The sequence below is a fragment of the Drosophila biarmipes genome, chromosome 2R (assembly GCF_025231255.1).
Source record: "Drosophila biarmipes strain raj3 chromosome 2R, RU_DBia_V1.1, whole genome shotgun sequence".
NCBI classification, from domain to species: domain Eukaryota; kingdom Metazoa; phylum Arthropoda; class Insecta; order Diptera; family Drosophilidae; genus Drosophila; species Drosophila biarmipes.
In genome coordinates, this window is record NC_066615.1 from 12,855,397 (window position 1) to 12,881,435 (window position 26,039).

The 26,039-nt window shown below is 48.3% G+C and overlaps 6 protein-coding genes across 8 annotated transcripts; 3 read left to right on the top strand and 3 right to left on the bottom strand.

Annotated features, from left to right (window-relative positions):
- Positions 1–4,008: 4,008 nt before the first annotated feature.
- On the top strand, positions 4,009–9,748 carry LOC108030215 (sex determination protein fruitless). The gene is made up of 2 exons (XM_017102982.3): positions 4,009–4,401; positions 6,183–9,748. The coding sequence occupies exon 2, from the start codon at positions 6,438–6,440 to the stop codon at positions 8,460–8,462; it is 2,025 nt and encodes a 674-aa protein (XP_016958471.1). The 5' UTR covers positions 4,009–4,401; positions 6,183–6,437; the 3' UTR covers positions 8,463–9,748.
- Positions 9,749–9,761: 13 nt separating this feature from the next.
- On the bottom strand, positions 9,762–12,276 carry LOC108030214 (zinc finger protein 546). The gene is made up of 5 exons (XM_017102981.3): positions 11,822–12,276; positions 11,056–11,766; positions 10,644–10,989; positions 10,405–10,582; positions 9,762–10,334 (listed from the first exon to the last, which is right to left on the bottom strand). Exons 1-5 carry the CDS (start codon positions 12,056–12,058, stop codon positions 9,890–9,892), a joined length of 1,917 nt encoding a protein of 638 aa, XP_016958470.1. The 5' UTR covers positions 12,059–12,276; the 3' UTR covers positions 9,762–9,889.
- Positions 12,277–12,941: 665 nt separating this feature from the next.
- On the top strand, positions 12,942–17,409 carry LOC108030281 (serine/threonine-protein kinase SBK1). 3 transcript variants are annotated; one of them, XM_017103108.3, is made up of 7 exons: positions 12,942–13,908; positions 14,781–15,042; positions 15,104–15,203; positions 15,509–15,691; positions 15,752–16,238; positions 16,463–16,832; positions 17,150–17,409. In XM_017103108.3, the coding sequence occupies exons 1-7, from the start codon at positions 13,852–13,854 to the stop codon at positions 17,341–17,343; spliced, it is 1,653 nt and encodes a 550-aa protein (XP_016958597.1). In that variant the 5' UTR covers positions 12,942–13,851; the 3' UTR covers positions 17,344–17,409. The 3 variants fall into 3 exon arrangements, with proteins under 3 accessions (XP_016958597.1, XP_016958599.1, XP_016958596.1); XM_017103110.3 differs by having other exon boundaries at positions 17,204–17,409; XM_017103107.3 differs by having other exon boundaries at positions 16,463–17,279.
- Positions 17,410–17,467: 58 nt separating this feature from the next.
- Positions 17,468–18,683, bottom strand: LOC108030282 (uncharacterized). The gene is made up of 4 exons (XM_017103111.2): positions 18,589–18,683; positions 18,323–18,411; positions 18,040–18,262; positions 17,468–17,657 (listed from the first exon to the last, which is right to left on the bottom strand). Exons 1-4 carry the CDS (start codon positions 18,595–18,597, stop codon positions 17,532–17,534), a joined length of 447 nt encoding a protein of 148 aa, XP_016958600.1. The 5' UTR covers positions 18,598–18,683; the 3' UTR covers positions 17,468–17,531.
- Positions 18,684–19,930: 1,247 nt separating this feature from the next.
- Positions 19,931–22,098, top strand: LOC108029917 (serine protease snake). Its single transcript, XM_044091859.2, has 3 exons — positions 19,931–20,224; positions 20,279–20,486; positions 21,201–22,098. The coding sequence occupies exons 1-3, from the start codon at positions 19,963–19,965 to the stop codon at positions 21,817–21,819; spliced, it is 1,089 nt and encodes a 362-aa protein (XP_043947794.1). The 5' UTR covers positions 19,931–19,962; the 3' UTR covers positions 21,820–22,098.
- Positions 22,099–22,796: 698 nt separating this feature from the next.
- Positions 22,797–24,732, bottom strand: LOC108030445 (uncharacterized). Its single transcript, XM_017103338.3, has 2 exons — positions 24,376–24,732; positions 22,797–23,496 (listed from the first exon to the last, which is right to left on the bottom strand). The coding sequence occupies exons 1-2, from the start codon at positions 24,394–24,396 to the stop codon at positions 23,110–23,112; spliced, it is 408 nt and encodes a 135-aa protein (XP_016958827.1). The 5' UTR covers positions 24,397–24,732; the 3' UTR covers positions 22,797–23,109.
- Between the last annotated feature and the right edge of the window lie 1,307 nt (positions 24,733–26,039).

Genomic DNA, 26,039 nt, shown 5'->3' on the forward strand with positions numbered 1-26,039 from the left:
CACTGGGGGCCCATTTCCCCGCCCCCTTTCTCCATTTCCCCCACACACTTTGCACACACGCACAGATGTATCTGTATCTTGTTTGCCTTCTCCCGCTCTTTCGCTCCCCTCCGTTTCGCCTTCTTCTGTTTGCTTTCGCCTAATTTTTCGTGCCTTTTTTACACAATTCTCGTTCAAATGTTGCCTTTTGCTTTGCTATCTGGCGGGTCTGTATCTGTATCTGTGTTTGTGCTACGCTTTCGTATCTGTGAGTGCGTTGCAAAAGTGCAATGACCCATTCGTGGTCCGCCCCCTCTCCTCCCTTGGCCACCCCCCTCCGGCGGACCCACCGACACCACCATCGCTCTTGGAAGTCGCGGCCTCTACGTGCCACTTTCCATAGTTGCAGCGAATGACGCGCGCGATAAATTTCCAGCGTTTTCGTTTCTCCGCTGCTTCGTATTTGTCTAATTTCCTCTCTCTTTCGGACTTTTTCGTGGTCTTCTTGTTGCATTTTTTATTAATTTCCCCGGGCTGCAGTTTTTGTTTGTTTTTCGACTGTTGCTCTACCCACACACACATGGACTTACACTCGGAAAACTCTGGCATGAAAATATTACAATTTAAAAAGTTTATAACAAAGGTATTAAAGGAAGGTGATTAAAACTAAAATTAAAAACCCAAAATAATCCTAAATTAGTTTGCTTATATATTCGCCACAACGACATTTTTCTTAGTGTAGTGTGTATCTGCCAGATACACGCATAGTATTCGTATTTTTGCCCTTCCGCCGCACGAATTTTATGTAAACACGGGAGGAAAGGGGAAATATCTCTGCATTTTCGCCTCCATTAGCACCCGAGTGTGAGCAGCGATCTTTATGGCAGGTCCTGCTGATCCTGCCGATCCTGTCACTAAACTAAACTCAGCGGGCTGCCCATTGTCCATCGTAGGCGGCGGCTCCTGTTTTCCTTTTAGCCACGCTAATTGCCTTTTGTGTTGGAGTGAATTTTCACGTGCCGCTGCTACTTCAAAGATTCCACAAGAGGCGACACTACTTCAGCAACTTGGTATCCTCGAGAATCTCGGCAGCAACAGCAGCCGAGTCGCAGACCACCTTTGAATATGGCCCAGGTAACACAGAAGAGATAGGGGTAAAGGGTTGCCTGGGAAATGCCGGAAAACTCGTCCTCGCTTTGTTTTTTGCATTCATTTTTTATTTTGCATGACAAATGCAGCTATTAAGTTGACCCAGACATTGATTGAAACACAAGGAAGGGCATTTCCTGGAAAATACTCTCGATTCCTCCTTTCGCATGCAAATATTCCAGGCGACAGTCGCTCAATGATAATGGCCAGGGGCAAAGGGTTAGGCCTCGTAAAACGGCAGGCCACAGTTCCGCCGAACTATTTTGGCACATTTTTGCGAAAAGTCGTATAACCATAAAGACCCAGACGAAACCCTTTCGCAAGGATCATAAACGCCGCGCAGCAGGTCAAAGGTGCCACTCCCCGAGGTTTTACTGCCATGTGCTGGCCAGAAACAAAGCGCTGATAATACTAATCGCGAAAATGTGTAGGAGGAAAAACATTTGTCGTGCAGTTTGCAAACACAAATACGAAATGCAAATCCAGATTTGGTCTAGGAAATTTGAGAGGTGATAAGAAACATTTTAGAACAATGCCATTTTCCACAGATGACTGCAAATTAGTGCTGCTTGAGGAACAAAGAATTGCTGATTGTTAAATCATTTTTGAGCCCGCTTTGTCTGCCCTTTTTGCCAAGATCCACACATCTCCAAAGCGATGGCAGGCAGGTAGATGCGAGGATACCAGCAGTTCATTAAGAGTCCTCCGCTTCATTGAGCGAGTGCCTTGTGGTTGGATTATGTGCGGATTTCTCCCTGCTAATCCCCCATAATGAGCGGTGGCTTTGGGCCGGGATACGTCTTCATCTCCGGAATTGGCCACATCCTCAGCCGTTAGTCAAAAAGTCAGCAAAGTCAACACTGACCAGAGGATAATCCATTTAGGGAAACTCTCAGTGATCGACACATGCGGAGTGCCGGCGAATTTTCTCGGACTAAGTAAGCAGCTTAATCAGTTCTAAATTAAATACAAATTTTTAAACATATTGAAGACAAGTTTATACTTAAATATGTGTGCATATAATATTACTTATTATTAATATTATAAAATCCTTGTTATAAATAAATTGTAATAAATTGCATACTTTCATTGTTTTGAATTAGAGGAGATATTCCAAAAGTGATGTCCCCTTTTTTGATGTTTCTTTTACTTTATTTGAATAAAAACATATATTTCTTAGTTTGTATTGTCAAATCACGCACTTTCCTTATTCCAGCTTCTTGTAATTCCCGTTTACACTTTCACTGGGACATTGACAGGCGCTGGGGGTAATGATGATAAGATTACCAGTGGGCAGGGGGCCGGGGCCCCGACACATAGTGTTGTAGAGAGTAAAGCCCCGGGCTCTCGTCCAGATTATGGAGTCCGAGTTGCGGCAACTTTCCGCTTTTTATGCCCGTGCCTACACTCATGTCTTGCACTATCAGCTTGGAGCCGCATTCGGCGGGGGCGGGGGGAGGTGAATGCACTTGCGAACTAGTTTTCGGCTTTCGAGGGGAAGATAGTGCTGACCGATCTCGCGGGCCTGCCAAAAAATGCAGTTGAAAACACGAGCGGACAGAAAACGGCTCCGTGAAATGCGGTTGACCTTAATTTCCAAACATGATTAATGGGTTTGGCAACCCGGAGTGGAGGCGTAGGGGGTCCGGGGGCGCAACACAGAGGAAGCGGCGGAAAAACTAATGATGAACAATTAAAAAATGTAAGTCGAGCTGTGGAGAGGAAAGTGTAGGGTACAGCTGCTTCAGATGACCATTGCAAATAGGGAAAGGTTCTGTTGCACACGAGATTTCTAAGGTTAAGTCCGTAATTTTTAATTTAACTTTTGGCTAAAAGCAAGTAATTATTTTTAAAAATTTTTCTAAAAATAACTTATATCAGTGCGAATAAGAATTAAAGTACAATTCAAGTACAAGTCTATGCTTTTATTATCTTAACTTATTTTTCATGCTGGTTTCCCTAACCCTGGAAACCTTACAGGTGCCTCGCATAAATTACAGGATATTACGAAGGTCCAAATTGGCCTTCTGCTATTTCTAACCCCCCGAAATCTTAGCCCTTGCGACCGTTACTTAGCAATTTGCATAAAAAATCAAGAGTTCGAAGGGTTATCGTCCGAAGGGTCGAAGGTCGCGTCCCATGCAAATCTATCGCATTGCATGCCGGGAGTGCATTCAATTATGCATTGATTGCCGAAGGTCGTTACTTTATCTGCACTTTAGTATCCGAATTTGCATAACTAAGAAGCTGTAGAGGGAAGCGAAGAATCGAAAACGTTCGAAAGGGCAGGCGACAAAGTATCAAAAAGACTGTTCAAAATGGCGACCAGGCAGGGGCCGGGGGAAAGAGCAAGGGGTGCTGCACAGGGCAGCAAAGATCGAGAGACGCGGGACCAGTTTTCCTCGCAACCGACAACCTGCTTAGATTCGGGTATTAAAAAATAACGTAAAAAATGCAGTCGCCAAAAAAGAGTGAGTGGGATGCACTGCAACTACTCGGCTCTCTTTCGCACGCACTGCGCCCAATGGCAGCAGCCATATATGCAGCAGCACACACACGGGCAGTCGCAATCTCGTGCACGCACACTCGCGCACACTTACGCACAAAAGTGAGAGAGCGGGCGAAGGAGAGAGAGCGAGAGCGAGAGCCAAGTGCAAGCGCAAAAAACTGCAACTGCGCGACAGAGAGGGCGCGAGGGTGGAAACGTGACGGAGCGAGGCGTAGCACAGTTTTCCTTTTGCCCCTTCGCCGTCGAACAGTTTTCTCGCCGCCTCTCCCGCCTATGGCCATCTCGCTCTGGCAGCGCTCGGGAAATTTGGTCTTCAATGACTTGCTGCACACGAAAACCGTGGCAGTTTTATTCAAGTTTGAGCGCTCGAATCTGCAACAACGTGCCCGCAAAACTCTCTAAACTCCCTCAAAATATTGAAAAACCACCAGGCGAGCGAAAAACTCAAGGAAAACGCTAAACGTGTCGCAGTTTCTTGGAAAATATCTAATATTTTGGCAACTCCGTGTTTTGTGCAAGTGTGTGTGGAGCGGAAAACCGAGCAACAACAACAGCAAATCAGCACTATCAAAAACTCTGTTCTGAGAATGTGAAAAAATTGAACAAATTTAAAACTAACTAAACAACTAAAAATTTTAGAAATAAAATAAAAAAGAACGCTAAAAACTGTATGCAAAAAAACACCACAAGTGTCCCAATAATTAATTTGGCCACTTAGCACCAACGATATTGTGCCCCACCTGCGGCATTTTCATTATTTCGTGGTAAGATTTTTAAACAATTAATTAAAAAACGAGTTTTTGAATCTGGAAAATATTTTTTTTTAACATTTTCTGCTATAAAAACAAGTTAACTCCTACAATACATCAAAGCTAAAAGGGTTTTTCATTAAAAAATATTTTTTAAATATTGAAAAACCCTCAAGCTTTAAATATATTTGATGTTTTAACTTTTTAGTTTTAAAAATTTGACTTTGTTAGACCTTGGTGCACACTGCCCTCCGTAAGCCCCTTGATTTTCGATCTTTTTTGTACAATTTCGCAAGCCATAAGCCTGATACGTGTCCAAAAAATTGACACTGCCGAAAAGAAACTGGAAGCCCTAGAGCTGAAACCGGTTCCCAAGTGCATTCGTTTCAATGACGTTGGTGATAATTTTAATTAAGCGTGTTTTCCACAAAATGGTGGTCGCTGCTGGCGAGCCGTTGGCCCGCTGTTAGCAAAAGTTGGCCAAAGCTCTGCGCCGGGAGCTTTCGGCCTTTTGGCGATCGTGTCGTATGCGCAACGTGCGATCCGATCTCGATCTCCCCGCTGTCGAGGCGTTGAGGCATCGCCCTTATGGCACTGTTATAGCCACAACTAATGCGCTTATTTCGAAATATCCGAAATATCCGAGAGGTCCGAGATCCGAAATCCGAAATCGCTTACCTGCTCGGCGTTGCGCAAATCGGGAGTGGGAGCGGGATTGGGCTCGGGATCTCCGCAGGTTGCCCATTATCCTGCCGGCGAGACAATGGCTAGACAACAATTGATGATCTCTTGCGCATTTTCCGCAGACAATAATGCGATCGTTTGTTTGCCGCCTTTGTCTGATTGTCCGCTTTTCTTTTTTTTCGCCATATACCTTCTGCGTTTTTTTCCTGCGGGGCTCGCCCCTTTGACATTTCCCTGTTGTTGTTTGATTGCCATTATCGTTTTGGGGGACTGCGCTACCTGTTGGTAACTGGAGACTCACACACGACACATGGCCGCAATTTGGGATGCGAACTCCTTGACGAATGGCCAACACATGACGCCAGGACGCCAGCATATGGCGACCACTTGAGTTTGAAATTCGACCACGGGCCGAGTTAAAACTGAAGTCAAGCCAAGGACAAGGGCATATGGCCCTGGCTTCCACCCCCGCCACCTCCTCTTTTTGTACACAAAATGAATGAAAATTATTGCAAGTTTTTCAGCCACATTTTTCCCTTATTTTCCGTGCCTTCCCATTTCCATTTCCATTTCCCGATTCCAGGCGGCGGTATAAAAAAGCCCCGCTTCATACATATAGATTTGAATATGTATGCGTAAAAGTAAAACGCGCGAAAAGCAGCCGGAAAAATACGCGCACACATCTTTCGAGGGATGTTTGCATATTTTTTTCCCCCATTTTTCCTACACGTTTTCCTCGCCACCACCCACTTTGCCGCCTGCCCGCCCACTCCACCAATATACTTTCACTTTTTTACGGCGCATAAAACTTCGGGGGGGTGCCAGCCAGAATGGCATAAATTTTACAAGCAAGATTTTCCGCCAAAAAAGAGAAATGGAGGACTGGAGGAGCGACCATCCCCAATTTCGCACACCTGACTTCCTGGCTTCCACTTCCGCTTCCATGTGCCCGCCTTCGGGTGTGTGTGTGTCTTTTCTGTTGATTTTAGCAACCCATGCGAAATTTGAAATCTGCCTCTCCAACCCTCTGACACTTGCCAAATCTGGCAGAAAGAAAACTCGTACTAATTGCCATTTTCCCCGCTCTCTTCTCTTTTCCCCCGGGAACACAGGCAACCAGGTGAATCGTAGGCCTTAAACTGGCGCTCAAGGTCAGGAAGCACCTATCCTTCTACTCGCCCACGCTGCTGAGCGCCGCCTTCACCAGCCTGAACGGTGTCTACAACGGCAGCGATCCCGCTCCGGACGAGGAGCCCGACCAGCCAGCCAGCCACCACCACCAGCAGAACCATCACCACTCGAGGGTGATCCCAGAGCAGGACGACAGGGATCGCGAAGCGGAGCGCGAGGAACGCAACAGCCAGGAGATGGGCGGCCCCACGGCGCCGGTGGCCAGCAGCGGCGAGTTGGGTCAGACCTACTGCCTCCGCTGGAACAACCACCAGACGAACCTAGTCCAGATCCTGCACGCCCTGCACGAGGTGGGCAGCTATGTGGACTGCAGCCTGGTGGTCGATGACGAGCAGTTCCAGGCCCATCGCGTGGTCCTGGCGGCCAATTCGCCGTATTTCCAGCACATCCTCAAGGATGTGCCGCAGGACCACTGCAGCATCATCTTGCCAGGAGTGAAGGGCTTCGAGATCGCCGCCCTGCTGCAGTACATGTACACGGGCGAGACGACGGTGACCAAGAGCCAGGAGCCGGAGATCCTGCGCACGGCCAAGGAGCTGCAGGTCAAGGGTCTGTACGACAACCTCATGAAGTTCAACCATCACAGTTCCGGCAGCCATGCCAGCGCCACGCCCACCTCCAGTTCGGGAGCTGGCGGAGCCAAGCCCCAGAACGGAGCGGCCTCCAATCACTCCTCGTCCGTGATCTCCACATCCACCCACATCTCGCCCAGTGCAGCCATTTCGAGCAGCTGCTCACCGCCACCGGCACCACAGTTTGGCTATCAGCCGGGCGGCTTCAGCCACTATCCGCAGCAGCAGCCCTTGGCGGCCAGTCAGATGCCGGCCGGCGAGGCTCCGCTGACCCCCACCCAGGCTACGCCCCATTCGGCGCCCTCGGCGGCCAGCGAGTCCGGCGGCCAGTGGCCCCTGACACCCTCCGCCGCCGCCGCCATGCTGAACTCCGTCTACGAATCCGCCGCCGACATGAATCCTCTCAAGCGCAAAAAGCTGTCTGCCATCTCGAGCATGCTGCTCAGTGGAAACCGCGACACACCCATCCTGAGAAACGTTCTGGCCCAAGCTAATCCCGCCGACTCCTCGCAACCCGGACCCATGAGCGTTAACGGAGAGAAGACCCCCACTCATCCGCACCAGAGCACACAGCTTCCTTCCGGCCTGGGAGTGAGCGGTGGCGAGCGCAACCACAGCTTCAATGGCTCGGACTATGGCGGCGACAAGGAGCCCCTGTCGCCCTACACAGATCGCTCCTTCGAGGAGGAGACCGCTCAGTCGGGCGGCAAGAAGCCGGAGTGGAAGCGCTACAAGCAGTACACCCGGGCGGACATGATGTGCGCCATCCAGGCGGTGAGGGAGGGAATGAGCGCCCTCCAGGCGAGCCGAAAATATGGTCTGCCCAGCCGCACCCTCTATGACAAGGTGCGCAAGCTTAACATCACCACCGGTCGTGGCACCCACCGCACCCCGAAGCGCAGTCCCCCAGGAGCCGAATCCTCTCAGGGATTCCCCTACTCCGCCGCGGCAGCCGCTGCTGCTCATAACTACGGACATGGACACGGGCATGGGCATGGACATGGCCACCATTCGGAGGCGAAGCGCGATCAGAAGGTGGACCATGTGCCGGCTCACCACGGCATGCCGCCCACCATTCCGCCCTCGGCGGCGGCTCTCCTCGACCACGCCTTCCTTCAGCAGGCTCTGGAGAACCGGGGTGGTGACATGGCTGGCCGAGAGGCACTCCATGCCATGGCTTTGGCCGCAGCGGCCCATGCCGCCGCCAATCGTCTGTCCAGCAGCCCGGCGGAGATGGACCAGCGCTCCAATGGCCACAGTATGCGGTCGCCGAGTCCACAGGGTCGTCACTACCCGCACGACCAGGAGGCCATGGACCTAGAGATGGAGAAGCACGAGCAGAACCTGATCAAGAGGGAGCGGCAGGACCAGGATGAGCGTGATGACGCGGACGATGAGGAGGATCACGAGCAGGAGCATGTGGAGGACCTCTCGCTGGCCAGGAAGGAGCGGCCGCAGTCGCCCTACTCGCCCCAGCCAGCCGAGGCAGCCGGGGTGATCATGCACGCCAGCAGTGCGCCGGCCAATGGCAAGGAGCACGAGGACTACCCGGGATCACCGCAGTTCGTGCCCATGGGCCTGAAGCGGGAGCTCCTGGATGGCGAGGATGCCCAGGCTCGAGCCGACTGATTGACGCTCACCATGGCCTGGCAGTATGCCACGGACAGCCTGGACTCCCTGGAGTAGAGCGGGCTTAGGATAGGAACTCCTATTATTCCCCTTATTAGATCCATCCTTGTGTTACTTTCCTTACCATCGGCGGCTCAGGCGCCGACCAGCGTTGGTGAAGCTTTAAACGAAGAAACCTCATCCCAGTCGTTGTGGGAATCATCCGCACCAGCACCTGGCACCCATTCAAAATCAAACCCACACACTAAACTAATTGTTGTCAGCATCACTTTGTGCCTAAAAACAGAAACGTTAGGATATAGGTTAGACAATAGGTTTGCATAGGTTACAGATACCCTAGGCTAGGCACTCGGAGGCCATCTTTGGAAACCAGCTAGTTGTAGGCCTTAAAAGGACCAGCTCCTCCACCCCAGATCCCGGCCAACTGACAAACTAAGATATGCGTATGTAAACCCACCCACATATAGTAAGACTGAAGGCGGGATCGGAAGGCGGTGGCGATGCTATCTAAGGACAGAGCAGAAGAGGCTCCCATCGGAATGGGTTAGCGAGCTAGCTGCACGCTATCAGCTACCTTGTAAAACTTTGTTAAATGCCAGTGATTTGTTTTAAAAATTATTAGCACTAGATTATTTATAACGACCAGTATGTGGAACGCATGTACGTGGCCTTACGTCTATGATTTTCGAAGCGAGAAGAGAGAACAGAAGATCCCACTTGAACAGAACTACCTCAAATAGCGTATCTTTGTTAGCCTCATGTTATCCTGTTAGCGAGATATATATATTAATCGTCCTGGGTTGAATTTATAAGACTGACACCGACTCAAACGTACCACGAGCAAGAGCACACGCATTAAAATAAAATTACAAATTAAACCTAAACTTAACTTCGAATCGATATCCTAGTTTAACACATCTGTAAGTTTCAGATTCAGGCAATTGATTAGTTCTAAGCCAACACCTAATCGTAAGCACTACCACTACACTATTCGTAAGGCAAACAAATCGAAAGAAATGAAAACATGCGCTGGGGGCAATGCAATAGGCTCTTAATTATAAGCACCTACACTTATACAACTATATAGTCGTACGGTCGATAATGTTAAATTGTTATACGAGTAACTCTGTACATAGCATCATAGTCCACACACGCACTCGTGCGAATTCTAGATCTAGTTTTAAGTATTCCGAATTGTAATGCAATTTAAATTATCCCTAGACACCCGACTTTCATCATGTAAGGATCAGCGAAAGAACGCGAAATAAACTGACTGAAGAATCAAATATCCAACACGGCTTTCTCTCACAACGGTACAATATATATTATAAAAAATACAAATCTGAATTTACCTAAAGTAGGGCTAGATAAAATGAACTATTCGTTACTATTGCAGACAAATTAAAAGGGCTTAGGCTAGCTTAGATTCAGTGACATCCCACGCAGTTCGGATTGCGCTCTTCAAAGTCGCAAATGCCGATGGCAAACCGATAGGGCTTATGTTGCGGCAAGTGCATGGGCTGCATCGAGGGCATCGCAACCCTGGGAATATATAACTCCCGCTCTTCATAGGTTTTGCATGTTCGAGAGTAGTCCGCCGGCCGGGGCCCATGGCAGTTAACGATTGAGAGAGACCGATCGATGCTGATCAGGGGCTCATCGTTGGGACTGTGCCCCCGCTGCTTGCAGTGGGCCAGCAGCTTGGCCTCGCTGAGAAACTCCAGCCGGCAAAAGTTGCAATGGTAGTTGATCCCCTTCTTGTGCAGCTGAAAGTGGCGGTCCAGCTGGTGCTGCAACTCGAACTCTTCGCGGCACTTGTGGCAGATGTAGAGGCCACGGTTCTGGAGGTGCATGTGGTAGTCCAGGAAGACCCTGCAAAATAGACAAATGGTTTTATTAAATATGGAATTACTTGCACTATTTCCAACTAACAATCACGTACTTGCTCGTGAAGACATCACCGCACTTGTGGCAGTAGAACCAGCTCATCTTCCAGTGCTCCATGTAATCGTGCTTCATCAGAGCCACCAGGGTATCCGTCTGATAGCCACAGCCTGGCGTGAAGCACGAGAAAGCTTTCAGTCGTACCTGCGTCTTCAGCAGGTCAAGTAGGTAAAGGTCTGTAAATGAACAGGAGATATAATAATACCAATCAAAAACAGAGTGTTACGAATTCCGTACCGTACTCCTTGTCGGTGGTCATGTGCGTCTCCACCAGCCCATAGTCGCCGTACAGCAGAGAGAGATTCCCAGCACTGTTGCTATTGCTCCGACTGTGGTTTACAATCCAGTCGCCGGTGAAATTCATGCGGCGTGTGTACATGGCGTCCTCGTGGTCATCCTCGCCCTCTTCCCGATCCTCCTCGTCGCTTTCTTCCTCTTCGTCTTCTTCATCCTTATCATCCATATTGTACTTGTCCCAGACTTCGGAGCAGGCCCGTGAGCGGGAGCGCGTGGAGCGAGCCTTTGGCGTTCGGAAAGACTGCACGGTTTGTCCAGATTCCTCCTGCTGCAGGATGTTCAAGGCCTATAGGGATAAGTCGTTTTAATAAGCTTACTTTTTCTTGAGTAAACCAACTGCATTTGAACTAACCTCCTGCTTGGCCTGGCAGATGGTGTGGTGCATCTCCCACTCGTACTTCGTGTTCAACTGGGCATCGCACAGGTCACAGGGAAACCGCTGCTGATGCTTTGACCGCTCATGCTGCTTCTTAGTGATCCTCGAGTCAAACTCAGCGTCGCAATGCCGGCAGTAGTATATGCGCGAGGAGCGGGTGACTCCGGAAGAGGATCCGTCATAGGTGGCCTCGTTGAGCACCCTACACTTGGCACGCGGCGGACGGGGCTGCGACCTGCGCGTTTTGGTACAGCGGCGCAAGTGCAGAGCGAAGTAATCCCGCCGGAAATACGCCCTTCCGCATTCGTGACACTCCAGCCGCGTTCGCCACTTCCAACCCTCTGCATGCTTCTCCCCCGACTCCTTGGCCGACGGAGAATAGGGTTGCTGGGCGAGGTACACCTCCAGCACGGAGCAGGAGGAACGTGAACTGCGAACACTCTGCCTGCTTCTTGTCACCAACTCCTCCTGGTTCTCTGTCAAGGTGGTGGACACTTCCGCATCGGCAATGGGGGGACTCTGATGGACGGGCGAAGCTGTGGTTGTTGTCACCGTGGTGACATCTCCGCCAGATCGCTGCAGCCGCTGCATGCGTTGCATCAGGGACCGAGTGACCTCCGAGTGCACGTTTAACTTGCAAACGCAGTCCACACAAATGGCCTTCAAAGTGGATCGGATTACATCAGCCTGGGAACAATGGACATTTTAGAGAAAGCCAGGACAGAGGAAGGAGATTACTCACTTGTATCTTCCAGTCGCGACTCAGGCGACGTTGCATCACATGATTGGAGCGCAAATCCAAGAGGGCTGAGGCCTTTGCGGCCCCACAGATTGTGCAATTGGCGTCGTTGGCCTCCGCCTCCCTCTCAGCCTCTAGCGGAGGCGTATCGTGATCCTGATCCTTGCTATTTTCATTATCTGCGGAGCAGTTGCCTTCGGTGCTGCTGGGTTCCGGATTCGGTACTGCCGCGTCCCGCATCCTGCGGTTAAATGGTGGCAGCACTAGGAAGGCGAATATCACACTAGTGGGGTTTTCGCCGGTTTTCCTCGATTTCACTTAGTTCCACGTGGTTCGTGCCATCACCTCCTTTTAAAAGTCGGAGATCTACTCTCTTGTTTCATAAATACATTAGTTCCAATTTTAAAACCTAATATTTTTTTAGAACGGTCTGCGGTATGACCGTGGTGGGAGTTGGGAAAAAATACCACAGAACATACTGGCAACAGAGCGATCTGGCAGCACCCAACGGTTTGCTTAATATAGGGTGTTCCCCGGTCACTTGAATTTTTTGACCGTTAAAAAATGTATTGCTAAATTGAAAGTTAAATATCAACGGAAAAATAACAAAAATTGTATACCTTAAAAAAAAAATTAGAAATCAAAAACAGCAAGTGAAGACAATTTTTTTAGCCTTTTAAAAAAAGCAAAAAATACATAAATATTTCGAACTAACCTTAGCCGGAAATACCAAAATAAGATTTAAATATGTCTAATTAGTCATCGATGCGGGTGTAATGACAAAGTCAACAGGTATCAGGGCCTTATAGTCAGAGATTAACCTAGATATTTTGTGCATTTTACTAAGGATCTAGTTAAATACTGAAATACTCTATTTATTATTATTTGTCATGCCTTTTCCAAGGGCAAGGAGGGTTAAGCACTGATAGACCACTGCTGTTGGCCCTACTCTATTTCGGCTTTCCTCTTGTGCAACGACGCTCTGGACCTCCGTCTCTAGTTCCCACTCTTTCCCAATATTCCCCCATCTGTCGCGCAAACATGTTTCGAAAACTTTTTCGAAAACGCTCGCGTGCAGTGCTCGGAATATCTTTTTTTAAATCCCCACGGAGAGCAGTTGGCAACGGGCGGTCGTGTACTTCGGATGCGTGAAAAAGCGCAGATCTTAAATAAAGTGCAGCGGGATAAATACATACAATCATTTGATTTATATGTAGAAAGCCAGGGCACTTGGAGTTCTGGCGAAAGTGCGTTTTGAATAAAGTGCGTGCCGCTGGATGAATTCTACGCGAATTTTCGCTGGCAAAAATCGCCACACTATCGCAGAGGTTTTTATATAAGAGGCAAGCGGGCATTATTTTTAATTTAGCTGTTGATATTATGCATAAAGCGAAGAGAGAAAACAAACATCAAAACAGAATAGAATCAGCGAAGCCGGGAGAGGGCCGAGAAGAATTCTACGGCCTGGTTCTAAAAATCTTTTTCTTCAAATTCCGCCCGTGTGTGTACGTGTCAAAATATTTATGCGAGACCACACGCTCGGCGGATTATTTGTTTGGTGAAATTCCACTGGCCGCCCTGCAGTAGGAGTCCCATTTTCCCCGTTTACCAGGAAGCGAAAACCAAATCCCGATTCGGCCGACCAATTAATCTCTTAATTTACTTTAGCTGCGTGCAGGCACAGCAACAAAAGATACATGAATTGAGATACTAGCGCGTATAGAATAAAGGAATCCCACAGATATAGAAATGATTTCCTTTGGTGTTTCAGTTGCTGCTGCTGCTGCTGCTGCTGCTGCTGCTGTCGCTATAAATATTTACAACGCCCGCCTTGTGTACAAAGTGTAAATATGTAGATACAATCTGGTGGATACATTCGCGTACATAAACCGTTTCAATTGTTTTATTGGCCCGCCCATGGACAAAGCTTCGCGGAATCGAAAGTGAATCGAGTGATATGCACTGACCAGTAAACAGATCTGCGAGTTTGAAGTACATTTCCGCAGCGAGGGGCTCCCATGTAAACAGCCAAAATGTCGAAGAAGCCACGTGGACACATTCACAAGATCCGAGAGTTCGAATTGGAGAAGGTGAGTGAGCATCCGAAGCAGGATGATGTTCGATGTGCAAATCCAAATGTAAATAAGCTACGCATTTATCTCCGCCCGTCTTGTCCCATTTCTATTTTGCGATTCCTCCGCCATAAACAAACAGATATAGAAAGGTATTAGGAGTTCGACTTGGCCCAGCCGCGTCTTGGTCGGTGCGATGGGCAATCTGCCAATAGTCTCTTCCCCGGGAAATCGTCTACAACACGACGGGGAGAATGCCATGTTAACGATTAGATCTCTGATCATTAAACACAAACAGCACTGGGCAGCGTCTCGGCCTCGCATACAGTAATGTTTAATAGGTCTAGGTAACGCAGTTCATACACACAATCCCCTCTGTGCATTTGCACACCCAGTTGTTCAATATAGTTGAGGTGGGTCTTTACCGAGGCGTTACACTTTACAAGGAGCTCTATTTGGTTTTTTTGTACTGAAAGCTAATGGGTCAATTATAGAATTCGGTCTTGGAGCACGTGTTGCACCCTAAGTATATCAAAAAATGTTTTAAATAAAGTATCAGGCCAAATAAATCGTTTAGTGCTAAATAAAGTGGTTCTCATGGGCATAAATTGAACTATAAATGACCTCAGCGCAGATATTCCTCTTAAAAATGTTTTTCCAACACAAAATAATAAAAAAGTATTCAAAAAACATTATATAGACTGGGAAAATAAAGTATTTTTATCAAGAAACTTCCTAAGTTCTAAGTTTTCCCAGTGTGCCTAACTAAAAGCGACGGGTTTCTCCAAATTAATATGGTTCCAAGAAGTTTCTCCAAAATCCAGGGCAAATACATTGATGTATAGTTTTTCTAGCAATCGCAGCTATTTTAATGTGCCATCTATATATAGATCCAGCTTGTGGATGAGTTTGATATCATACAGATCGTTGGCGAAGGATGGTTCGGCAAGATCTTGCTGGTGGAGCATCGGGGCTCACAGACCGAGATGGTCCTCAAGGCGGTGCCCAAGCCGTATGTGACCCTTCGGGACTTCTACCGGGAGTTCCACTACGGACTCCATTTGGGCGTTCACCGGCACATTGTGACCACCTACGATGTGGCCTTCGAGACGGCCGGATTCTACGTTTTCACCCAGGAATATGCTCCCCTAGGTGGGTCCCACGAATGGCATTTGAAAACACTTAAACAACCTAATCTGCTCATAAATCGCAGGGGATCTCACGTCGAACGTGACCGACTCGGGTGTGGGCGAAGTTTACAGCAAGCGTGTGGCCAAGCAATTGGCCTCGGCCATTGACTACATGCATTCAAAGTAAGTTTTACTGCGTTCCGTAGAAACGCAAGCCAAGCATCCCTAAGAGATTTTGAGAAAATGTATAAATATGATGATCTGCTATTGTTCTTACTCACATATTACTATATTATTATTTATTAGTTTTCTAAAAACAACAAAAACGAAATGTAAACTGACTTTTCTATTGTATATTTGAAAATGAAATGTTTTTATGCACTGTTAAGCACTGTATATCTACAAAAGTTGCATGAAAATTGAAAATGTATTTACTTTTTAAGGGATTAAAATGTTTAGTACATTATTTTTTTACTAAATTATTTCAGAGACATAGTGCACCGAGACATAAAGTTGGATAATGTGCTCATCTACCGCTCGGACTTTCAGCGCATAAAGCTCTGCGATTTTGGCGAGTCCTTTCCCACAGGCTCCACTGTGGAGCGCCGCAACGAGTGGCTGCCCTACAGTCCGCCTGAAGTATTAGAAATCAAACCCGAGGGCAGTTACAAGTAAGAGCTATATTTGATAAAACAACAATTACCTGTTGTAATATTTGAACTCCCTTTCAGAGCCGATCCCAGCCACGACGTCTGGCAGTTTGGCATTGTGATTTTTGTGTGCCTAACTGGGTGTCTGCCCTGGCAGAAGGCTGCCTCCGATGATCCCCGATACGTGAGGTACTTGGCCTGGCAGGGAGGCCTGATGATGATGCCCCTGCGCCGAACCCCTCGACTCTTCAAGCTCCTCACCTCGAATGCCCAGCGCATGTTCAAGCGCTTCTTCGCCAGGATCTCCAACCGACCGAAGAGCCTGGCCGATGTCACCAAGTTCCTAGACGACCGCTGGCTGGCCAAGACCGCCCAGAAGGAGATGGCCGAGTACGAGACCGACGAGCTGTGCCCCTCCATGTACTCCTTCCACAGCAGCCCGGACGAGAAGAACAAGCTGCTCTACACGCTAGCCGACTGCGGGATCGAGACCAACGTGGACCGCCAGCAGAAGAAGAACCGCATCAAAGACTGGATAGAGTCGTCCATCATCACGGAGGAGGATGAGGTAGGACATGGTGAACGTAGGGGGACGTCTGTAATACCTTTTCTTTTTGTCCTGGCATTTGGTTTATCGCCTATGAATCTTACGCACGCAATTTTGCAACAAATTACTTACCTTTATCCAGCTTATTATATTAGTTATTAATTATATACATCATAATCAGAAAGAAACTTGTAAACCTTACTTACGAACTCAACAACCCACTATAATTTTTCTAACCCTTGCAGGAGGAGAACGAGGAGACTAACTCCGCGTCCCCATCCTCATCAGTCTCTCGGGAGCCCCTGCCCGGCCACATCTCCTCCCTGCGCAAGCCAGCGAGCCAGACGGACAGCGCCAAGGAGATCAACAGCACCCTGAAGGACGCCACCCAGAAGCACTTCGACCCGCGCACGGGGGCCCTGCAGCAGGGACCCAGCGAGATGGGCCAGGTGGCCATGTCGTATTCCAAGTCGGCCAGTCCCTCCTCCAACTACAGCACCACAGCGTCCACACTGAACAACGCCGACAGCCTGCTGACCCTGGGCTCGCGGCAGGATCTGCTGGCCAGCAACCTGACCATGTACACCTCAATGGAGACCGAACTGAACCGTCTAGGTGAGGCTGATCCTCGGCTGAACCAGCGTTCCCAGAGCAACAATCCCCTGCTAACCACCTTTGATGTGAACACCTCTCCCGCCGCCAAGAACTCCATTGGAGTGGGCACCCGCGGCTCCAGCCGAAGCATCCTCAAGTCCTCCATCGCCACCGCCGCTTTTCCCGCTTTGGGAGCTTTTAACCACGGTCAGAGCCACAGCCTGCAGCAGCTGAGCCAGCACCTCCAAACGTCCACCGGCCCCACTCCCAGCAAGAGCTTCTTCCGGCGATGACAACCCCGCCGGCCAAGTCACTAATCTTCCTTGCCGCACTTTCAGAGCTTTGCGACGCCCGGCACTCGAGCCATGCTAATCTGCCATATGCTTCTCAAGTTAAAGACAGTGCCTACGGATCGGCCGATGTCAGCGAGGCGGCGGCAGCCGGCAGGAGTCCCGGGCTGATGAAGGACACCGCCTACGATCGCACCACCAGCTCCAGCAACCACAACGTTGCCCGGCGCCAGCGCAGATAGCTCCCCAGCGGGATAGCCAGCCACTGATTTACAAGTTCCAATAAATAGATAATGTACATTTCATAATTGGCAACCACTCCTTTACTTGGTCGGGGGAAACGAGAACGGAAACGCAAACGGAAGCTTCTTAGAAAAGTACGTTTCATTTATTACGCTTCATCTCAACAGGCCAGCAAAACGAGCACCGCTCACTTCAGAGGAATGAAACGGGAGCTGTGGGTGGCACCGATACCGGGACGACCGTGCTTGACGGGCTTGTAGGTCAGAGCGAACTCGCCCAGGTAGTGGCCGATCATCTCGGGCTTGACCTCCACCTGTGGGTGGAAACAGAAAATTAGTTAGTTGGATTCAGAAGGGAATGCTTGTAGGGGATCAGTTTCCAGACCTTTGTGTAGTTATACCACTCTATTATAAAACTCATACTTTGAATTTAGTTTTTCTATAAGGGAAGAAGCAGTTCCTATGTGGTACTCCTCGAATAGTTCAATAGGATTCCAAGTAATGGATGGAAAGATTGGGTTTAAGTCAACCTAAAGGCTAGCGGGCTTGTTCTGCTCCGAAGGGATGCACAGAAAACTCTATGGCGATTATGAAATCCACAAGATATTTCCGAATCGCTTTGTATAAAACAGCGCAGAAAGCACTTTTTTAAGAGACACACAAAAGGTCTGGAATAGGATCCCTTGCCGCCCTCACCTGTCCGAAGTCCTTGCCGTTGTAGACACCGATGATGGAGCCGGTCATCTCGGGGACGATGATCATGTTCCTCAGGTGGGTCTTGACGATCTCGGGCTTCTCATTTGGGGGCGCCTCCTTCTTGGCCTTGCGCAGCTTCTTGATCAGGGCCATTGGCTTGCGCTTCAGGCCGCGGGAGAAGCGCCTGCGGGCACGGCTGTGCATCAGCTCCACCAGCTGGTTGCTGTGCGGGGAAAGACACGTTTATTTTGGGACTGCACTGGCGGAACCCTGGCAAACTCACTTGGGCATGTCCAGAAGCTGGTCCAAGTCGACACCGCGGTAGGTGAACTTCTTGAAGGTACGCTTCTTCTTCAGGTTTTCATCGACTTGCTGCATAGGAGAAAAACACAATTAATTTTCCGGCGAAACGCACCGCGAAACTCCAAAAATAACATTGGCAGCCGCGAAAGTAGCTGTGCCCCTTGCATTTTGCACTGCACATCGAACATTCGCGGACGGATGCCAATCTTTTTTCTGGATTTCGAGAAAACTTTAAAAATTATTTACATCGGCCATCTTTTTTGGTTGCGCACAAAAACGGAAAGAGATTTTGGCTAGAGGTGGGGAAACATCGATGGAATCATCGGTATATCGATGTCTGTTAAAATGTAGGGAATTGGTACTATCGATGTTTTTGTCACATCACTAATGGGTTGTTCAGACAGAGGGGAATTCTGTTTGAGCAATCTAATTCTGCTTCCGTTACGCTTTCTTCCAAAGTTACTGGTGCTAGAAAGAAATTTTTGTACTCATGGGGTCATCCTTTTTTCTATAAGGTTTTGTATAGGCAACCAGAGGTGGTAAAAGTTTATCTTTCTTTGTAATTTGTTTGGTACCGCTTATATATGCTTTATGATAAAACATATATTGGTTTTAACTATTGGGGCTTTTTTTAATTTGATTTAATATTTTTATTACCTTTGCGCATTTTTCTCTCATCTTCTTATTAATCGGGAGGTTGGCTCCACTTCATCGAGATCATTTTCTTAATATCGATATTTAGTTTAAAATTATAAAAGTACTCGCTAGATTAGATTACTACGTGTTCACACTTAACACTTTTACGCTGTACATTACCTATCATAACAGAATGTTTTTTTTTTAATTCTATTAATGCAATAGGTTATGTTTTCTTAATGTAGCTTGCCAATTTTTAGTTAAAGGAATACTCACACAGAGAGAATGATATAACGAGTAATAGGGTTATAGGCTCACTTCAAAACAAAATATATATATTATATTATATATATTATATTTTACTGCGCGATCACATAGAGGTTGGGGAGTCAGCCAAATGATTACGCCGGTAAAATAATTTTATTGGTTTTGCCCAATAAATTGATTACATGGGGGAGGGTGTTTCAATGGGAAAAAGCATATACAATGTACAATGACATATTTATATTTCTTAATCAAGATTACTAGTCGTTCCAAAAAAGATGGTGGATGGTTAAATTTTTTTAACGGCTTAAATGTATTTTTATAGTCTAGGCACTCTGCCATTGTGTTTACTTAAAATGTTAATTTAATGTTTGAATTTGGCGCCTCTTATCATGCTGACTTAATTATTCAAAATGACTATGTTGGCAACGCCTACAACATTTTTCGGCACTCTGCTAATAATATTGTTTTTTAAATTGAGAACAGCCCCTCTTAAGCTTTTTTCAGTTACATTTAAAATTTTGAAGATTACAATTATCCAAAACTTGCCAAGCAAGGGTAATGACGCCAAATTGAAACTAAGCTTTCATGTAGCTTCATATTCAAATAAAATAGCAAACTAAAAACTGTGAGCGCCAGAAGCAAGAATTCTCTTATCAACTACTTTTCGGTTATTCGATTTGATTCGGAAGTTCAGTTCTCACTTAGTCTTCAGGCGACATGCAAGTGATATTTGGAATCTTCTTGATATTCCGAGTTCTAGGAACCTCTGTTTCTGAGTTCTGCGACAATGGAACTGGGGAGTGCAAGGATCTAACAGCAACGGATTGTCCGGCGGTGTTTTTCAACCTGCCCTTGATAGGGAGTCTTGTCAAATATTGCGACGAGTTCAACGACATCGTTTGCTGTCCCCTGCCACTTAACATGCAAGCCCAATCGCAACCAATATCCGCCAATGTTGGTCTCAGGAGGTTCGAAAAGGGTTAGTAGTACTCAAAGATAGGGTATACTTTACGTTGAATGTAATTCGAGACAGAGTGCCGTCGCTACAACGAGATAAGGGCTTCCTGCCGCTCCACCCCCTTCATTGTGGGTGGCGCCAAGGCCGCCGGCCGGGAATTCCCCTTCATGGCGCTGCTGGGTCAGCGTGGGAAAAGCTCCTCTCGAATCGACTGGGACTGCGGGGGCACAATCATCCACCCCAAGTTCGTGCTGACCGCCGCCCACTGCTTTGAGACCAGCGAGTAAGTGGGATCTCGAGCCCCATGCCAGAGGAACATTCAATAAATTACTCGAAAAGCATGCCTTATTACAGCACACAGTATTCATTCATTAATCGCATGCCAAAAGCAACTAATAATAACCACAGCAGCAACAAGAAACTGATACTTATAAGATATCAAATATCACATAAAGATACTTCTCCACACAGAACATACCAGGGTTCGTTTTAGGGTTAATCTTCGGCTTCCTTTTTATAATATTTCAAAAATTCCTATGCATACATATGTAAATATGGTCTTATTTTTCCACTGAAAGTTTGAAAACACGTTCGTTTCATCAGTTAATTAATATAATTTATTAAGCGCTGCCTATTTATTTGTTTTCGGAATTTAGTTCAAAACTAACAATGCGGCTGCATAAATTCGCATCTTATTAGCCAACACCAATCAATTCGTCAAAGCTATTGTGCTGGCGTCATTAATTATTGTGTCTTAATGGTAAAACAAAGAAAACATCATGATTTAAACATGATTTTTCACATAATCGTATCCAACTGGAATTCAGAAGGCGGAACCTCCCGGTTTATTGACTCATCCCCAGTTTATATTCAGTTTGAATATTTTATTAACGAAATGGGTATGAATTAATCCTTTCTCTTACTTTGCACTATGATTCAGGGGATTTTATAAGATTTATAAGCAGAAGATTGTGATAGGTTTTATAATTTATTTCAGAACCAAAGACCAGCGTCTGGACCCCAACTACGACTGCCCCAAGTACGTGGTTAGGTTGGGGGAACTGGACTACAAGAGCAGCTCGGATGACGCCCAGCCTCAGGACTTCCGGGTGGTGAACTACGTGGTGCACCCAGCCTATGGCGAAGACGACGACTCGGGGAGTCGCCAGAACGACATTGCCCTGGTGGAGCTTGAGAGGGAGGCGATCTTCAGCGAGTATGTGGCGCCTGCCTGCCTGCCAGTGGCCAGCGGAGAGGAGCATCTCCGGGTGACGGCCGCCGGGTGGGGAGCCACCGCGGAGGGAGGCCACTCCTCGTCGCACCTCCTGAAGGTTTCCCTGGAGAGATTCGATGAGCAGCAGTGCAGCGAGCGACTGGACCACAAGATCGACGTGCGAACCCAGCTGTGTGCCGGCTCCAGGAACTCCAGTGCGGATACCTGCTACGGCGACTCCGGCGGCCCCGTCTTCGTCCAGCATCCCACGTACTCCTGCCTCAAGCAGGTCATCGGCATCACCTCGTACGGACTGGTGTGCGGCGTCCAGGGACTGCCCAGCGTCTACACCAAAGTCCATCTGTACACAGACTGGATAGAGAACATCGTGTGGGGCGAGTAGGCGGCAAGTATTTGAGCAAGTGATTCGCAACTCCCACTGAAGGGGTGCCAAATAAATTTTGCACTTTTGCTCAATGGAGATGTGTTTATTATGAATGAATTTATTATTTGAGTATTTGCCCGGGTAATGCTATAATCGGTTACGAGTTACTTACCAGAGGTGTTAAGTGAAGATATTCAATGCTCTTTTTATAATAAAGCAAATTGAGATATAGCTGTTCCTAGAGTGTTACACTTTAAATGCAAAATAAAATGTGAAAATTAAAGATGAATAATTCATAGATTTCATTGGAAGTTATTGTTACGATATCAACAGATATGCTAAATAATTGCATGGGTTAAATATACCAATTCATGTAGTTACTTAACTGTTAAAAAATAAACTAATATAAATAAATAAATAATAAAAAGTGGGTTAATATCTATTATTATTGGTAAAATCTACAATTCCATGGTTCAGAACCATTTAGCTATTATATTGGCAATTTTAAAAGATTTATATCTACCTAATATATTATAAAAATATAATTTTTCTTTAATAGTAAAATCACTTTAAACTCCTAAGTGTGTGTATTTTGTTGTTGGTGGAGCAACTATTTAGTAGGTAAAATTTCCAATGAGATATGCTGGGACCATTTAACTACTATATCTGTCAATTTTGTACTGAAGTGTTGATATATACATTGAAACTTGATTAATCTATTACTTTTAATGGCTAATTCTTAAGGAAAATGAATATCCACTCTATTAAAACCAAAAAAACACCCGAAATCCGTATGCAAATCAAGTCAAAACAAAAACCTGAACGGTGAAGTGATGAAAGAGTCATCAAAGATCCGGTTAATAGCCCCTCGAGTGCGATTACGGTAAGACCAGATGCCAAGCCGGTCACATGAGATACTTAGATACTTTGCTTATCCGATGATTCTGATAACGGCTCATGTAAATCGCGGCCCCAAAAAACGGTACTCCCTCTCGTATCAAAATCAGTTTTGTCAGCTTTAATCAAATATCAATAACCGCGATAACAAGGGCGTAACAAACATCTGGGCTTAGTCTACGAGGATGTGGGTGGCGGGTGGCGGGTGGTGGGTGGTGGGTGGCGGTGCGAATGGAATAGTATAATATATATAGGATGAGTGCTCTCTCGTGCGCTGCAGTGCGTTTCTTAAGGCTAGGACACAGTGGAAGTGGCTAAGTGCTAGAGGACCCTGTAGGAGGCCAACATCCCGGGTTGGCCGGATGGACACTGGACTGGAGTGGGCTGGGGCCAAGTCCCTGGCGGAGAGGACTACAACCGCTGCAGGCGGTTGAGGTCGTGGCGCCTCTCGGCCTGCCTGTCCTTGATCTCCTGCCGGCGGATCTCCTGCTGCTTGTAGACGAACAGTGGCCGGAAGACGATGGCCCTGCGCGGGCGGTCCAGCTTCTGGGACTCCGTGTCCCGCCGCTGGCGCCCGGAGTACGGCCGGAAGAGGTTCGACTTGGCCGAGTCGTGGGCGTAGAGGGTGCTCAGGAAGTCGAAGTACGGCTTGGACTGCAGGCTGTTGGGCTGGGCCAGGGGCGAGTTGTAGGTGAACTGGTTGGGCGTCTCGATGTCCAGCAGGGCGTGGGGCACCTCCTGCAGCTGCGGGGCGGCCAGGGCCGCGGCTGCCAGGAGCAGCAGGAGCAGAGGGGAAACCTGGGGCAAGAAAGCACAGATCAGTCGGGTGAAAGAGACTCCGGGAGGTGTGAATAGCCCGCGGAGGCCAGCGGTGCCAGGGAACCAGAACCCGCCGCTCCTAGCGCTTATGCTGCGAATTAGCATACAATAATTAATTTAAATTAGCCCCAGGCCGGGGAAACGGCGATCAGTGATATAACCGCAGTCAAATCTAATTTATGGTCGCACCTAAAGTATTCATGAGCACGTCTCGAGCTCGGCAGGCGTCATCGCGCCAGCTGATGCCCAGAAGCCATCTAACCGGATGCAGCACCCTCTAATCTATGCTGTCTCCCGAGAAAGTGGCCAACTTTCAAAGCTCTTCCCATGATTCACCGCCCAAGAGATGGTATTTTACGGACCTCGAGTTATGCAAGCCCTAAGCGCAGACAAGACAAATTGACTTCAGTCAGGAGAAGGCTGAGATGGAGATGGAGTCTGCAACCGGTTGGGCTTCAGTGGTTCAGGGCCAAGAGCCGACTTTGTAAACGACATCAAGGCTTCCTGAAGGATGGATGACCGGCGGAGCATCAGATAAGCTGAAGATCAACCGCCTGGCCGGGCCATAAAGCGGCTTTATGACACTTCCTCATCAAGATCGCACGACGGCATAGGAGTAGGAGTCGCAATCGGAATCGGAATCGGCGTAGAAATAGAATAACTTGATTTCAGATTCGGCCATAATGCGTTCGGCCTTGTCCGGCGGCGAGAAATCAGAGTACGCTGTCCGTTTGCAGCCTTAGCTTGTGAATTTCGGTCGGAAATGTTAATCGCCGAAACACGTTTCTTTGTTGGCCTGTGTTGTGCTCATAAACCTCGAGCACCCCACAGCGATCTCGGCGAGCGGCCCGTACTCACCCGCCAGGTGTGTGCGCCCATCTTCGGTGGCTTTGGTGCTGCTGTGGGGTGCCGTTTGATGCGGGAAGTGGGGCAAGTGGAGTATCCTGTTCGGCCGGGGCACTGTCACTGGTTCCGATTCAGATACAAATCAATCTGCGGGGTGGGCGCACTCGCGGAATGCCGAAACCGTTACGAGCGTCTCTGCCAGCAGGCTTATCTGCGATTCTGTGTTCTCGATGCTGTCGCCGCCGAGCGTGCGCTTCAACTGTTCAGAATTTTTGTCACAATTCACTTTTATACGGGCCGTGCGCCGCCTGCGCGGGCCGAACAGGTTTCCAGCTGGGTTTCGCCAAGTGTTGCCGATATCGCGGCGCTCTGGGCCTGGCCCCCGCCCCCCAAATCCCCCCAAATCCCCCAGGCACATTGCCAAATTGCTGGCCCCACTGCAGTTCGGCCGGCCAGCTAGTCACGCAATTAACACAGGGCGATCGTATCCCGGCCATATCAATATCATGCATGGTGTGTCTTATGAACGCGTCACTCCAACCCTGTTTGTTTGCTCTTGGCATTAAGCGATCTCCGATCTTCGCGCACTAATTAAGCTTTTTCCATGACGCACTTACTAATCGAAGGAGACACTAATCCCCGGGGACGGGATCAGCGCAGGAGACGCGGCAGACGCGACACGGAAGCCAAGGGGGCTCCCGCGGAGGTCTGCCTCGGCATCGGAACCACTGCGGAGCTCATTATGCCTAGGTTATGCAAATGGCCGGCGGTGACGCATGATGTTTGGCCGCCTGGCCTCTTGGAAAACTGTCAACCGAGCCACTTGAGCTTGGCTTTCATGCCTCAGGGGAGTCGGCGCCCAAGGTCGCCTGTTCTCGAGCCACGCTCGACTGGACTCGATCGCCCAGCAGAGCCCCAGAAGCCCCCCTGGCCGCACGTGATCAGCAGCCGCTCTTGGACCGCTCGGAGAATGGGTTTGGCTTTGGCTTTTGGCTTTGAGCTGCTCCATCCGGCGGTCCGGGCCAGTGACGTCGGCGCCCGAGCTGCCGGGGCTCCTCTATCGAAGACCCGTCTTGGCCGTGTCAATGGCCAACCGGTTGGGCCCGCGCAGTGCAGGCTGATTTATTCAATTGGCTGGCACTTGGCCAGCCTGGCCGAGCGGCCCGTCAACACCCCCGAAAGACGGGCCCTGAGCTCGGCTCCGCCTTTGTTTGCCAGCCTCTGCGGCAGCTTCTTGCGTACTTCTGGCCAGAACAGCACCGTTTTGGCCATAATATTTGCTCAATACATTTCGCCTAATTGGTTTTTCGACTCGCAGCCGGTTTGAAACGCAATACGACTAATGGCCGGCGATAAGCGCCGCCGTCACGGGCCACAAATGTCAGAGAGCGATCAGCGCAGTGAAGTGCTTATCAGGCCAGATCCGACCGGATCCCATCCTAATCGCCTGGCTCTGGTGCTTTGATTTGTTTACAATCCGAGTAGCCTTTCCCCCACCTGATAGTAGCCCCCTCAACGTGAGCTTGAAGAAGACGATCTTGATGCCCAGAGACAGAGAGGGTACTATGCGTCAACATTACTCATTCATGGAACACAGATTCTGAATCAAGAGTATCATGTTTATATGTCCGATCGGATCCCAGATTTATTCTCATTATTGGGCTTTCCTGGCTTTT